The 16,156-nt window shown below is 44.7% G+C and overlaps 1 protein-coding gene across 3 annotated transcripts in view; it reads right to left on the reverse strand.

Moving 5' to 3' along the window:
* Nucleotides 1–16,156, reverse strand: part of slc52a3 (solute carrier family 52 member 3) — a 43,265-nt gene that overhangs the window by 11,712 nt on the left and 15,397 nt on the right. For all 3 annotated transcript variants that reach the window (XM_063041084.1, XM_063041082.1, XM_063041083.1), the window contains one exon: nt 4,835–4,958. In XM_063041084.1, the coding sequence (XP_062897154.1) occupies nt 4,835–4,958 (124 nt within the window). The remainder of the gene's footprint in view (nt 1–4,834; nt 4,959–16,156) is intronic.

Here is a 16,156-nt window from a genome sequence, read left to right on the forward strand (position 1 = left end):
AAAGCTCCATGTATCCATCCAGGAGTCTCTTAAAAGACCCTATCGTTTCCGCCACTGGCAGCCCATTCCACGCACTCACCGCTCTCTGCGTAAAATACTTCTGACATCTCCTCTGTATCTACTTCCAAGCACCTTAAAACTATGCCCTCTCATGCTAGCCATGTCAGTCCTGGGAAAAAGCCTCTGACTATCCACACAATCAATGCCTCTCATTATCTTGTACACCTCTATCAGGTCACCTCTCATCCTCTGTCGCTCCAAGGAGAAAAGGCTGAGTTCACTCAACCTATTCTCATAAGGCATGCGTTCCAATCCAGGCAATATCCTGGTAAATCTCCTCAGCACCCTTTCTATGGTTTCTACGTCCTTCCTGTAGTGAGGCGACCAGAACTGAGCACAGTACTCCAGGTGGGGTCTGACCAACGTCCTATATAGCTGCAACATTACCTCTCAGCTCTTAAACTGAATCCCATGATTGATGAGGGCCAATGCACCGTATGCCAAGTCATTGCAAACTCCATGTTGTCAACACCGTCCAGATCAGAAACTGGAAAAGGAAATGTGGTTGTGTTCGATCATGAAATATATTTAACATGCCAACGAGGTAGAGGGTGACAAGCTTGTGTGTGCAGTTGCGGGCTAGTAGCAAAAGATGTGTGTGTTCGCACATGCGCACACCCTAAAGGGAACACTGGTCGCCACACATTCTGGCACCAGAAAAGCATGTCCATAACACAGAACACCACAAGCAACAAAACAACAGCAAGAACCAGCCTAATTCCTCCTTGCCACCCACACACACACAGTCCTTCAACCCCAGGACAGGACTCCAGCCTGCAGCGGATATGGACTCAAGCATTCAAACACCGCGCTTCGATCTCCTCAGCAGGCTTGCAGAAGCCTGATGTCTGTGGGCCGCCTCAGTTAGCATGATACTATTACAGCTAAGGGTGTCGGAGTGTGAGGTTCAATTCTGGCATCCACTCTAATAAGTTTGTACGTCCTTCTCATGAGCACATGGGTTTCCCCCAGGTGCTCTGGTTTCCTCCCACAGTCCAAAGACATACCAGCACAGAAAAGAGTTAAAGTTCCACTTACAGTTTCTGAATTGAAGCAGGTGGTGCTGAAAGAACTAAGTAAGCTCATGATTGATTTACGAATTGTACTGAGAAATCCATCCTTGTGTGAAAAACTCAGGTCAATTCTCACGACCTCTAGCCTACATGAATCAAGGAAGTGGAGGAAGTGTTCAGATCTTTGACAACAGATGTTGGGTGGGAACGGTCCTGAATGGGAGTGAGTATGAGTGGGAATGAGGGACTCTGCATAATGGGCCATTGTAAAGTGGAGATTTTAACAGCTGAGTTCATCTGAATAAACTCGCAGCCTAGCAGGGTGGCATGGTATCGCAGTGGTCAGCGTGACACTTCACAGTGCTAGTAATCAGAAGTCTGCAGTTAAATTCCTGCTTCTATCTGTAATTTGTTCGGCTGGTAGTGCAGTGGCATCCACACTGGACTTTGAGGCGAGTGGTCACAGGTTCAAATCTGGCCGACTCCTTGCACACTTTCCATTCGCGCTCGGTCTAGTGTCAAGCATCTGATACACCACAAGGTGTGGAGAGGAACAACGACAATCTGTAATCTGTATGTTCTCCCTGTGACCATGCAGGATTCCTCCGGGTGCTCTGGTTTCCTCCCACTTTGCAAAGATTACAAGTTAGGGTTAGGGTTAGGGTTAGGAAGTTGTGGGGAGATGCTTTGTTGCTGTCCAAGTTGCATGCCATCTTGGACAATGTCTCCCATCCACTACATAATGTACTGGATAGGCACAGGAGTACATTCAGCCAGAGGCTCATTCCACCGAGATGCAACACAGAGCGTCATAGGAAGTCATTCCTGCCAGTGGCCATCAAACTTTACAACTGCTCCCTTGGAGGGTCAGACACCCTGAGCCAATAGGCTGGTCCTGGACTTATTTCCTGGCATAATTTACATATTATTATTTAATTATTTATATTGCTATATCTATACTCTATTCTTGGTTGGTGCAACTGTAACGAAACCCAATTTCCCTCGGGATCAATAAAGTATGACTATGACTATGACTATGATGCCGGAAGCATGGCAACATTTGCAGGCTGTCCCCAACGCATCCTCTGACTCTGTTGGCCTTTGATGTGAATCAACGCATTTCACTCTATGTTTCAATGTTTTCATGTTCATATGACAAATAAAGCTCATGTTTATCTTTAATCCAAGACAAGGATGTAATTATGAGGCCTTATAAGGCATTGGTCAGACTGCACTTGGAGTATTGTGAGCAGTTTTAGGCCCCTTATCTAAGAAAAGATGTGCTAGTGCTGGAGAGGGTCTAGAGGAGGTTCACAAGAATGAAAGGATTAATGTACGGGGAGTATTTGATAATACTTGCTGGAGTTTAGAAGAATGAGGGAAGATCTCATTGAAACCTATTAAAGATTGAAAGGCCTAGTTAGAGTGGTGTGGAGAGGACGTTTCCTATGGTTGAGGAGTCTTAAACCAGATTACATAGCCTTATAACAGAGGGACATCTATACAGAACAGATGAGAAGGAATATCTTTAGCCAGAGGGTAGTAAATCTGCAGAATTCATTGCCATATTCAGCTATGTAGGGCAAGGCACTGGATATATTTAAAGCAGGAGTTGATAGGTTCTTGATTAGTTGGTGTGTCAAAGGTTATGGGGAGAAGGCAGGAAAATGGGATTGAGTGGGATAATAATCAGCCATGATGGAATGGTGGAGCAGACTTGATGGACTGAATGGCCTAATTCTGCTCCTACAACTTACCTTTCTGTTCAACAGATGCACTCCTAGTCAGCTTTGCAATGAATAACTAATGCTCTTGTGGGGGGAGCCATTCATTGGAGACTCACCACAGACCTTTACAGCATGGAAATAGGCCCCTCGGCCTACATCATCCAGACCCATCCAGTTATGGCTGACTTTTTTCAACCTCTTTCTCCTGCTTTCTCCCTGTAATCCTTAACAGCCTTACCACTCAAGAACTTATCAATTGCTGACTTAAATGCACCCCCGATGACATGGCCTCCACAGGTATTTCCGGCAACAAGTTCTACCGATTCACCACCCTTTGGCTGGAGATATTCCTCCTCTTCTCTGTTCTAAAGAAACATTCCTTTATTCTGAGTCTGTGCCCTCAGATCCTAGCCTCTCCTACCAATGGAAACATCCTTTCCACATCCATTCTATCCAGGCCTTTCAATATCTGGTAGGTGTCAATGAAAATCCCACCTCATCTTCTGAACTCAACCAAATACAGGCCCAGAGCCATCAACCATGCCTGATATGTTTGAATAAAGGGGACAAACTATTTTTGGGGGACTCTTCTTGTTCCTCAGTATATTTGTTTGCACACTCTACCAATGGACTGTATCAGGAATCCACAGAAATTACACATCCCAAAACAGTGCAATGCACACAAAATGCTGGTGGAACTCAGCAGGTCAGGCAGCATCTGTGGAGAGGAATAAAGAGTCAATGTTTCAGACCAGGGCTCTTGGTGCTCATTGATGCCACATGGGGAGTGAGATGGAAGTGGGTGTGACATAGATTCATATAGCCCAGAGACAGACCACTCATCCCAAGCTGCCCACCTCAGCTAGTCAAAGTTCCAAGTAAGTTTATATTCAAAGTACATATATGTTTTGTGGGCACGTGGCCAAGTGGTTAAGGCATTGGACTAGCTCCCTGAAGGTTGTGAGTTCGAGCCCCAGCTGAGGGAACGTGTTGTGTCCTTGAGCAAGGCACTTAATCACACAGTGCTCTGCGACGACACTGGTGCCAAGCTGTATAGGTCCTAATGCCCTTCCCTTGGACAACATCAGTGTCGTGGAGAGGGGAGACTTGCAGCATGGGCAACTGCTGGTCTTCCATACAACCTTGCCCACTTCCCAGGCGCAGATCCGTGGTCTCGTAAGACTAACGGATGCCTTTACTTTACTTTACATATAAATCACCATATACAACCCTGAGATTCATTTTCTTGCGGGCATACTCAATAAATCCAATAATAGAATCAATGGAAGGCCGCACCAATCTGGGCATTCAACCAGCGTGCAAAAAGACCACAAACTGTGCAAATACAAAGAGAAAGAAAGGATAATAATAAATAAATAAGCAATAAATATCGAGATCTTACAAAGACTGAGTTGCTTACGGTCTGTATTCCTCTTTCCTATCCATATCCTTATCCAAATTGCTTTTAAATATGTTATTGCACCTACCTCAGCTGCTTTATTTATTTATTTAGCAATAAAGCACAGAATCGGCCCTTCCAACCCTTCGAACCAGTCTGACTAGCAACCTCCAACAACCCTGATTTCTGGCAGGAAGCTTGTTCCATAAATCCACCGCCCTTTGCGTGAAGGAGTTTTCCCTCTGATCCATTTTAAATCTCCCCCCCCACCTCATGTTAACCCCCATGCCCTCTAGTTTTTGGTTCCCCTTCCCTAGGAGTAAGACCCTATCTACAATACGCCCTTCATGATTTTATACAAGTCTATATACTTTCCAAGGAATAAAGGCCTACCCTGTCATTATCTCCCCATAACTCAGAATCTCAAGACCTGGTTACATTCTCATAAACTTTCTTCATGTGATGTCAGGAATCGTGCTTTTAACAGGCTCTTGAACTGCATGGACATGACTGCCCAATGTAGCATTATCTTCAGCAACACACACTAGTGCTGGAGGAGCTCAGGAAACATCTATGAAGGAGAATAAACATTCCACATTTCAAGCCAGACCCATCTCTTCTTGTCCCATACTCACAATCAGGGCAGAGCCAGTCCAAGAATGCAGCAGCAAGGGGCAGGGACTCAGGGCAGCTATGGCCATGTTATAGGCACCGAACATCGTCCCAAGCAGAGACAGGGATCCCAGCAGCACTAAGGACCTGCAGAAAGGAGAAGACAAAAGGCTTGGCAACTTTTTTTTGCAACATTTGCTAAAAAACTGCCTCTTTGATTGTAGGTCTAGGCATTCTGATGATCTGTGCTATGGATCTAGAACATTCTTTTGTGACAATATAATCTATGGATTGATAAGAGAAAGAGTTACATTAGTCACAATGTTAATGAGTGACCAGAAAGAATTGGAAATGGAATTGGGTGACTGTCATCACATGTACGAAGGTACAATGAAAATCTTTTTTATTTATATGACATTCATACAGATCATTTCTTTACAACAGTACATTGAGGAAGTACAAGGTAAAACTATAACAGAATGCAGAATGGAGTGTTCCAGTTACAGAGAAAATGCACTGCAAGCGAACAAGATGAAGCAAGGTCATAATGAGATAAATTGTGAGATCAAGAACACATAACACAGGACATTTCAGTACAGTACAGGTTCCTCAGCTTACAATGTTGTACCAGCCTTTAAACCTACTCCACAACCAACCTAACCCTTTCCTCCTACAGAGCACATGACCCTCCAATGTGCCTATCTAAGAGTCTCTTAAATGCCCCTAATGTATCTGTCTCTAACACCACCCGGTAGGGCATTTCTAGCATTCACTGCACTCCATGTAAAAAACCTACCCTCTGTCATCTCGCACCCCCCCACCAAACGTTCCGTTCCTCAGCTTAAAAGAGACCATATTATCATATGAAAGACCACTCAAGAATCTCATAACAGAAATCTTTATAACAATGAAAGTGCTTTATAATCTGGATATTTCCACTCACTTGAGAGTCTAGTGGACATGATAGTCAATAGCTTCAGGTGTGATTAGTGCATTATAATTGACCAGCCTGGAAGTTATTTGAAGCAAGTAATATTTGTGGCAGGGTGGTGGGGTGGAGCTATGTCTCTACCAAAGGAGGTGTAAGGTGCTCTTTCCCTCCGCCAGCCTGCAGGTCACCCTTGGGCAAGGTGTAGCACCTGCTTAGCCTCCGATCAGGATCACGTGAAGCCACGGGAGCAGGTGGTGGAGCATCCGGTGCAGATCACAAGTCCTGGTTATGCAACCACTGACACCAGGCAGACAATCTCTGAAGAGTATTGGTAATGGCTAGGGTCAGCCATCTTGTAAAAACACTGCCTAAAAGGCAATGGCAAACCACTTCTGTAGATAAGTTTGCAAAGAACAGTCATGGTCATGGAAAGACCATGATCGTCCATGTCATACGACACAGCACATGATGATGAGGATAATGGACTACTCAGGAGTCTCATAACAGAAATCTTTATAACTCTGGAAGTGTTTTGTAGTCTGGACGTAGAGCAGATATAATTCCACTTGCTAGAGAGTCCAGTCTAGTGGACATGAATATCAATAATCCTCAGGTGTGATTAGTGCAATGGAATTGACCAGTCTGGAAGTATTTTAAGTAAGTAGTGTTCATGGAACACAAATTCAGCTTCAGATTCATTTACTTATCACACGTACATTGAAACAGACCATGAAATACATCGCTTGCATTAACGACCGAGGATGTGCTGAGGAGCCGCCTGCTGGTGTCGTCACACATTCCAGCACCAACACAGCCTGCCCATGATGTCCAGCAGGACAACAACAGCATCACAAAACAACAAAAGAAAGCATCTGCAGCAAAGCGAGCTCCTTTCCTCCCCCGCACTCAGACTGTCCTCAATCCCAGCACAGGCTGCTTCTGGGTGTCCAGCTTCCAGCAGGCTCATGGACTTTCTGACATCAGGCTGCTAATTTCCCCATTAGACTCACAAACATTGGGTCTACAACTTCTGGACGCAGCAACCCAGGGTGCAAACCATCGCCACTCCACCTCTGACTCGCTGATTTCACTCCTCAGCCTTTGGACTTTCATCTTTGGTATTGACTCCTGAACTCGCTAATCATCTTGGATGCTAGCCTACAAAGTACCCAAGATATCTTTAGGGAATGGTGTCTCAGAAATTATTAAGGACCTCCAGCACCCAGGGCATGCTCTTTTCTCACTGTTACCATCAGGTAGGAGGTACAGGAGCCTGAAGGCACACACTCAGCGATTCAGGAACAGCTTCTTCCCCTCTGCCATCCCATTCCTAAATGGAGATTGAACCCTTGAACACTACCTCACTTTTTAAATATATATTTCTGTTTTTTTGCATGATTTTTAATCTATTCAATATATGTATACTGTAATTAATTTACTTATTTATTTGTTTATTTTTTCTAAATTATGTATTGCATTGAACTGCTGCTGCTGAGTTAACAAATTTTACAGCATATGCCGGTGATAATAAACCTGATTCTGATTCACAAGACTCCAGACTCCAGGCCTTGAACTCTGGACAGGCAAGGACCTCCAACCCCAGAATAAGGGGACGAATGTAATAGGAGGGCATGTAGATAACCGGGTGGAGGAGTGAGAGGAAACTGTTGTGGAGCACAAACACTGCCGATGACCAGCTGGGCCGGAGATAATGTGTCAGAGCCGTAAATTCAATGAATTCTGAGCCAGGCTCCCAATAGTTTTGTTGAGCTATTTGGCCTTTTCATGCCAGTTCTTTTAATGACAACCTTGCATTCTTGGTCAAGTTACAACCTGGCAACAGCACAGTACCAGGGTGGCATAGTGGCATGCGGTTGGAGATCGCGTTACAACACCAGAAGATCATCAGTCTGGGTTCTATTCCTACCACTGTCTATAATTTGTTCTCCCTGTGGCCCCCATGAGTTTCTTCTGGGGGTTCCAGACTCCTCCCGCTTGGCAAAGACATATGGGTAAGTTATGGGCGTGCTAGGTTGGCGCCAGGAGCATGGCAACGCTTACAGACTGCCCCACGCAATCCACTTTGATTTGACGCAAGACAATGCATTTTGCTGTATGTTTTAACATTTTGTTGTTCGCGTGACAAATCAAGCTAATCTTTATCTTTAATGTTCCTCCTTTAACCTTGGGCAATTCACTTCTACAAACCCAGTGCCAGCTCCATCCTGTGAATAGTTCCAGTACTGGCAATCATCCTGTGCTTACATCATCCTTCCAGTCGTAATGTGTTCTTTATACTTGATACTTTATTGTCGCCAAACAATTAGTACTAGAAGGTACAATCATCACAGCGATATTTGAATCTGCGCTTCACACTCCCTGGATTACAAATATTAAATACTAAAAATATTAAAGTAAATATTAAAAAATTAAATTATAAATCATAAATAGAAAATAGAAAAATAGGAAGAAAGGTAGTGCAAAAAAAAAACCGAGAGGCAGGTCGGGATATTTGGAGGGTATGGCCCAGATCCGGGTCAGGATCCGTTCAGCAGTCTTATCATAGTTGGAAAGAAGCTGTTCCCAAATCTGGCCATACGAGTCTTCAAGCTCCTGAGACTTCTCCCGGAGGGAAGAGGGACGAAAAGTCTGTTGGCTGGGTGGGTCGTGTCCTTGATTATCCTGGCAGCACTTCTCCGACAGCGTGTGGTGTAAAGTGAGTCCAAGGACGGAAGATTGGTTTGTGTGATGTGCTGCACCGTGTTCACGATCTTCTGCAGCTTCTTCCGGTCTTGGACAGGACAACTTCCATACCAGGTTGTGATACACCCTAGAAGAATGCTTTCTACGGTGCATCTATAAAAATTAGTGAGGGTTTTAGGGGACAGGCCAAATTTCTTTAGTTTTCTCAGGAAGTAAAGGCGCTGGTGGGCCTTCTTGGCAGTGAACTCTGCTTGGTTGGACCAAGTCAGGTCACTTGTGATATTGACCCCGAGGAACTTAAACTTTTTGACCTGTTCCACTTGCGCAGCACCGATGTAAATTGGGTCATGCGGTCCGCTACTCCTTCCGAAGTCAACAACCAATTCCTTCGTCTTGCTGACGTTGAGGGATAGGTTATTGTCTTCGCACCATGCCACCAGGTTCTTAATTTCCTCTCTGTACTCAAACTCATCATTACCCGAGATACGGCCTACAATTGTTGTGTCATCAGCAAACTTATATATTGAGTTTGATGGAAACTTGGCTACACAATCATGGGTGTACAGTGAGTACAGCAGGGGCCTGAGTACACAGCCTTGTGGGGCACCGGTGCTCACAGTGATTGTAGAGGAGAGCTTGTCCCCTTGTTCTCATATTGTATCTGTGAACCCTGCACCTTCACAGAAAAGGTGAGTCTCTACACTGATAGCAACCAGCAAGAATGGAAAGTACGTTCCTTATTCAGCTGTTTGTATGAAGGTGGAGTGAACCATGGTTTTAACATGGAGTTAACAGGTAACTTAAAACCCGACCAGCACCTGAAGGTTTATAATATCTTACATACAGTACATGACCCAAGTATAAATAGTACTATAAATATACTATTGTTAGCAGAAAGATCTTCAGATGGTGCAGAGAAGGCATATAGGAGCAAGGTAGATCAGCTGCTGGAGTGGTACTGCAGCAACAATCTTGCACTCAGCGTTATTGATTGTGGACTTCAGAAAAGCCAAGATGAGGGAACACACACCAGTCTTCATAGAGGAATCAGATGTGGAAAGGGGGAGCAGTTTCAGGTGTCAACATCTTTGAGGATCTGTCCTGGGCCCAACATATTGAGGCAGTTACAAAGAAGGCACAACCATGGCTATATTTCATTAGGAGTTTGGGGAGACTTGGTTTGTCACCAAAGACACTTGCAAATTTCTACAGATGTACTGTGGAGAGCATTCTCACTGGCTGAATCACTATCGGGGGGGGTCATGGGGGGAAGGGGTGTGAAGTTACTGCACAGAATCAAAATAAGCTGCAGAAAGTTGTGAACTCAGTCAGCTCCATCATGGGCACTGGTCTCCCCAGCACCCAGGACACCTTCAATCAGCGATGCCTTAAAAGGGCAGCATCCATCATTTAGGACTCCCACCACCCAGGACATGCCTTGTTCTCACTGCTACCATCAGCGAGGAGGTACAGGAGCCTGAAGGCACACACTCAATGATTCAGGAACAGCTTCTTCCCCTCTACCATCAGATTTCTGAATGGACATTGAACCTACGAACACTACCTCACTATTTTTTAATTTCTATTTTTGCACGACTTACTTAATTTAACATATATATATTTACTGTAATTTACAGTTTTTTTATTATTATGTATTGCAATGTACTACTGCTTGATAACAACAAATGTCACGATGTATGCCAGCAAGATTATATCTGATTCTGATTCTAAATGTATTAATTGTAAACAACAACTGGAGTATTAAACACCAAACATTGACCGAGAATAGAGAACATATGAAGCAATCCTGAGAAAGTCATCCCAACCTGATAAAGATCCATTCAATTCCAATCCAAATACCAAATGTTTCATCAGAATACACAGCCAGCCAGACCTGACTCTGACGCATGTAGTCAGGGTTAATCAGGATAGGGTCAGGTAGGCAGGCATTAAGTGAAAGTTCAAAGTTCAAATGTACTATCAAAGTACGAAGTATGTCACCATATACTACATTGAGTCTTGTTTTCTTGCAAGGATTTACTGGAAAATAAAGAAATACAATAGAATTTCTGAAAATCTATAAGTAACAAAAACAGACAAACAACCAATGTGCTAAAGAAGAGAAATTGTGCAAATAATGAAAAATAAATACATTATACTGCGTTGTAATGTCCTTGAAAGTGAAGTTGTGGAATCAGTTCAGGGTTGAGGTGAGCAAAGTTATCCACTTTGGTACAGGAGTCTGACGGTTGTACACACAGAGTGATAGGTGCCTGAAGTGGGCCGTCAAGTTGGTGATGGAAGCAGATGTGTTTAAAAAACTGTTAGATCAGGGGTTCCCAGCCTTTTTTTACCAATAGCATGAACCCCTGTGTTAGATAGACACATGAATATGCAGGGAATGGGGGGGATATAGATTGTGTTATTTAGTACAGACTCATATTTGGCACAGACATTGTGAGCATCAGGGCCTGTTCTGGTGCTGCACTTTTCACTTGCTTATTTAGAGAGAGAACGTGGTAACAGGCCCTTCTGGCACAACGAGCCCGCGCTGCCATCATCTTTGGGCTCTGGGAGGACACCAGAGCATCTGGAGGAAACCCTTGTGGGAGAACGTGCAAACTCCTGACGGGCAGAGACAGGAACTGAACCTGGATGGCTGGCACTGTAAAGCGCCACGCTACCGCACCAACCTGTTTTGTGTTACCAGTGCCGCCAGTATTTTTCTCCCAGGGTCAGACTGACTATTACAAAATGGAAGGCATTTAAGGTGAGAAAGTTCAAAAATGATGTGTGAGGCAAATAAGTTGCTTTAACAGCTTTAGAGTTTGGACCCTACCAGGGGTGGTAATGGAAGTAATATGATAGAGGTGTTTAAGAGGTTATTAGACTGGCACAGGAATATGCAGAGAATGGAGGGAACTAGAGATACAATGCAGAAAAGCTACTGTCCAGTAACCTACCTATTAAACCTAGCCTAATCACAGGGCAATTTACAATGACCAATTAACCTACTGACCGGTATGTTTTTTTGACTGTGGGATGTAACTGGAGCACCCAGAGGAGAGACCGTACAAACCCCCAACAGACAGCACCGGTATTGAGCTCTGAAATCCAAATCGCCTCGAGCTGTGATAATGTCACGCTAACTGCTACACTGCCATGGCGCCCATACGGACCTTGTCTAGGGAGTAGGAATTGGGCTTTTACTGACTAGTTTAATTTATCCAGCACAAAACAGTGGGCTGAAAGGGCTGTTCCCGTGCTGTTTATTTCTTTTTTTATTTAGAGATACAGTGTGGGGCAGCCCCTTCCAGCCACAGAACCGCACCACGCAGCAACCCACTTATTTAATACTAATGTAATCACACCTAATTTGTGCTGGGCACGTGGCCAAGTGATTAAGGCGTTCGTCTAGTGATCTGAAGGTCGCTAGTTCGAGCCTCAGGTGTGCCAGCGTGTCTGTGTCCTTGAGCAAGGCACTTAACCACACATTGCTCTAGTGTCTGTGCGAGGAGTGGTGCCCCACACAGACTCCCAATTTTCATGTAAGGCATGAAAATGCCCGACACAGGCCTCTCAAGGTGTGAGTCAACGTTCTCTCAATTTACAATGACCTATTAACCTACAAACCAGTCGGTCTTTGGGCGGTGGGAGGAAACCAGAGCACCCGGAGGAAACCCACGCATTCGCAGGAATAACAGAGGACACAGGAATTGAACTCCAGAGAGCCCCTTACTATAATAGTATTGTGCCAACCGCTACACACAGTGGTGCCCTTATTGGCCTTGTGTAGCTGCCGAAGGGGTTAGGATTTTAGTAACGAGTTTAATTTGTTTAGCACAACATAGTAGACTGAATAGCCCATACCTGAACTATGTTGTATGTTCTAAATCGGCCCTTGCTGAATGATGAAAACACAGAACGCGGCGAAGTGACCGTGACCTGCAGAGTAACAAGGAAGTGCTGACGGAAGAGAAAATCAGCAGCACGAAGGCAAAGAGCAGAGTGCAGCCAACAAAATGCTAATTAGTGCTTTCCACAGGGAAAGGAGAAAATATTATAAATGGTGATTGCTTCCCAATTTGAGACTGCTCTGCATTAATATAGACTTTAACTGTTGCAGCTCTTCTGAAGTGTAAGGGAGATTTGATAGAGGTATATAAAATAATGAGGGGTATAGATTTGGGTGGTGGGGAGGAGATATGTCTCTAACAAAGGAGGTGTAAGGCGCTCCTTCCCTCCGCTAACCTGTAGGCCAGCCTTGGGCAAGGGGTGGCACCAGCTGAGCCCCCGATCAGGGTCATGTGAAACCACGGAAGCAGGTGGTGGATGGTCGTATGAGCAGCTGGTGCATATCACAAGTCCTGGTTATGTGACCATCAGCACTAGACAGCCAATCCCTCAAGAGTATTGATAATGACTTGGGTCACCTGTCTTGTTAAAGACACTGTCCAGAAGAAGGCAATGGCAAAACACTTCTGTAGAAAAATTTGCCAAGAACAATCATTGTCATGGTTAGCAACTCACACAAAATGCTGGAGGAACTCAGCAAGACCTGCTGAAGTGTCTTAGCCTGAAATGTTTTTCCATAGATGCTGCCTGGCCTGGTGAGTTCCTCCAGCGTTTTATGTGTGTTGCTCGGATTTCTAGCATCTACAGTTTTTCTCTTGTTCGTGAATGGTCATGGTTAGACCATGATCGCCCAGGTCATACAATAGGGCACATAACGAACGAAAAACAAGGTAAATTGCATCAGGCTTTTCCCATTGAAACTATAACTAGAGGTTATAGGTTAAGGTTATTTAAGGGGAACATGAGGGGAAACTTCTTCACTCAGAAGGTGGTGAGAGGGTGGAATGAATGGCCAATGCAAGTGGTGAATGCAGGGTAGATTTCAACATTTAAGAGAAATTTGGATAGGTACTTGGATGGGAGGGGTGGGGCGCTCTGGTCCCGGTGCAGGTCAATGGGAGTAGGCAGAATAATAGATCAGCATATACTAGATGGGCCGAAGAGCCTGTTTCTATGATGTACTACTAGACAGGTATATGGAGGAATTTAAGGTGGGGGGTTATATGGGAAGCAGGGTTTAAGGGTCAGCACAACATTGTGGGCCGAAGGGCCTGTATTGTGCTGTGCTTTCTATGTTCTATGTAATGCTCTATGACTAAAACTCTATAGCATATTCAATCCATTGCAGAATCATTAGAGCACAGGAGGAGGTAACTCTGCCATGCATGGTTCCTTGCCTGACTGTGAAAGGATGAGGTTTTGGCATGAGGCTAACAACCCCATCCCATAAAAACCCAGAGCTACAAACACAAACAAGAGCTCCAAACAACTTAATCCTGAGGTAGGAAGGATCTTCAACAACTTGAAAAACTGACTCAGGACAGAGGACTACACCCCAGTAGGGGTGATGGGCTTACTGACTGACCGGAGGCCATTTGGCCCATTGCCAATCCTAGCAATGCAATCCCTTTACCTCCAATCCTTCACTAATTCCCCATCACCCTGCGAGTTATTCCCCCGAGTCCTATTCCAGTCCCTGCCATATGCAATGACAGAGTTTGTTTCTGTAGGCAGTCACTTCTACAGCTAGACTAGAGCCAGGTTAGGGTCACACAGCCCAGAAGAAGGCCCTTTGCCCATCGAGTGTGTGGTGGCCATTACTTTCATATTCAGATTCATTTATTTATCATATGCATATTGAAAAATACAGCAAAATGCATCGTTTGTATTAACAGTCAACACAACCTATGGGTGTACTGGGGGCAACATTCCCTCTAAGGTGAGTGCATGTATGCACGCACACACATATTTTGCTACTAGCACAGAAAGGAATTTAAACTGCGCACAAAAGGTTATCACCCTCTACCTCGTTGGCATGTCAAGTATATTTCACCATCGTACACAATCACATTTCCTTTTCTGGTATCTGATGCGGACGGTGTTGACAACATGGAGTTTGTGATGATTTGCCTGCAGATTTTAGAACTGGCTTATTTATACTGGTTTTATTGAAGGAATTATTCAGTGTGCACATGTAGTTGTCACTGGGCAAAAAATTGCACAGCAGAAGGTTTTGTGCACACTGGTCATTACAAATTAGAGACAGCATTGGCTGGGGGCACCCCACAAGCGTCGGTATGCATTCCGCACCAGCATAGCATGTCCACCATGTTCAGCAAAACAAGCCCATTTCCTCCCTCCCATCCTCCCACCCACCCACTCACACAGAGCCCTGCAAACCCAGGACAGGGTGCCTCCAGGCCTCCAACCTCCATTTGACATAAGGCCTCACAGACTCCAGGCTTCAAACTTCTCCAGTGGACTCACAGACTGACAGACCTACAGCTTGCCTTGACCTCCGGACCTCAAATCAAGCATTGGGCTCCCATTTGCAGGAACCCCTTGATTCTTCCCACCTTCTCATCAATCTCCCTATACTTCATTCACCTACTGTTGTCTGATTACCTCCATGGAGCTCCATGGGGGAACTGCAGCATCGAGAGGAATCTCACTCAGTCACAGGGAGAACGTGAGCAGATGCCAGCAGAGATTGGGATAGGACCTAGATGACTGGTGGCTCTACAGTGCTCACTGTTTACCTCTGAGTAAATATGTTTGTCCTCTCATTCCTTCTTGTGTCTTTCTGCCCAGAATTACACACTCAGTGGTCATTTCATCGGGTACACTGTACACCTGCTCATTAATGCAAATATCTAATCAGCCAATCATGTGGCAGCAACTCACTCTAAAAGCACGCAGACGCAGTAAAGCATGAAACACTGCTGTCTGCAGGGAGTCTGTGCGTTCTCCCCATGACCACATGGGTTTCCTCCGGGTGCTCTGGTTTCCTCCACAGTCCATAGACGTCCTGGTTTGTACTGGTTTTGTAGGTTAATTGGTCATTGTAAATTGTCCTGTGATTAGGCCAGGGTTAAATCAGGGGTAGGTGGGCAGTGCAGCTCGAAGGGCTGGAAAGGCCTAATTCACGCTGGTTTCCTCTACATTCCAAAGGTGGACTGGTTGGTAAGTTAATTGACCATATGGGTGTAATTGGGCGATGTGGGCTTGTTGGGCAGGAAGGGCCTCTTACCATGCTGTATCTTTAAATAAGTATTTCTCAATATAAATGTAAGCCATTCTAATAACAGCAGTCATCCTCTTTTTATTAAAGAGTTTATTCAATTATGAGATGTGAGCAAGGCCACTGCCATCCCCTGATTAAAATATTGTTAATAATATCTGTCCTCACAGTCAGACCAGTGTGGATCAAAACACTGGAAAGTACAAATGAAAAATGCAAGTGACGTTTGCTTTTAGGACATTGATGGTCGGGGACACAGCAGTAACCCTGCTGTTGAATCTCACACGCAGCTGCTTAGGGTTCGCCCTTCAAGTATGAGTTCAAGTTTGTTGTCATCAACCACATTCATGTATACTGTCAGACAAAACAATGTTCCTCCGGGCCAAATTGCACAACGCAGCACGTAACTCACACACAACGTGGTAAAGAAACATTGCCACAAATAAATTAACAAATAATGAAATATATTCCAGGAGATTGACATTTAGCATATGGTGCATTTATGTCTCAAGTCAAAGAGTAAATAGTAAAACTCCACTGACACTTCAGACGTGATGAGATCTGGGTGGTGGCGGGGAGTTCAGTAGGCTCACGGCCTGGGGGAAGAAGCTGTAT

Source organism: Mobula hypostoma, chromosome 2, assembly GCF_963921235.1.
Source record: "Mobula hypostoma chromosome 2, sMobHyp1.1, whole genome shotgun sequence".
NCBI classification, from domain to species: Eukaryota; Metazoa; Chordata; class Chondrichthyes; order Myliobatiformes; family Myliobatidae; genus Mobula; species Mobula hypostoma.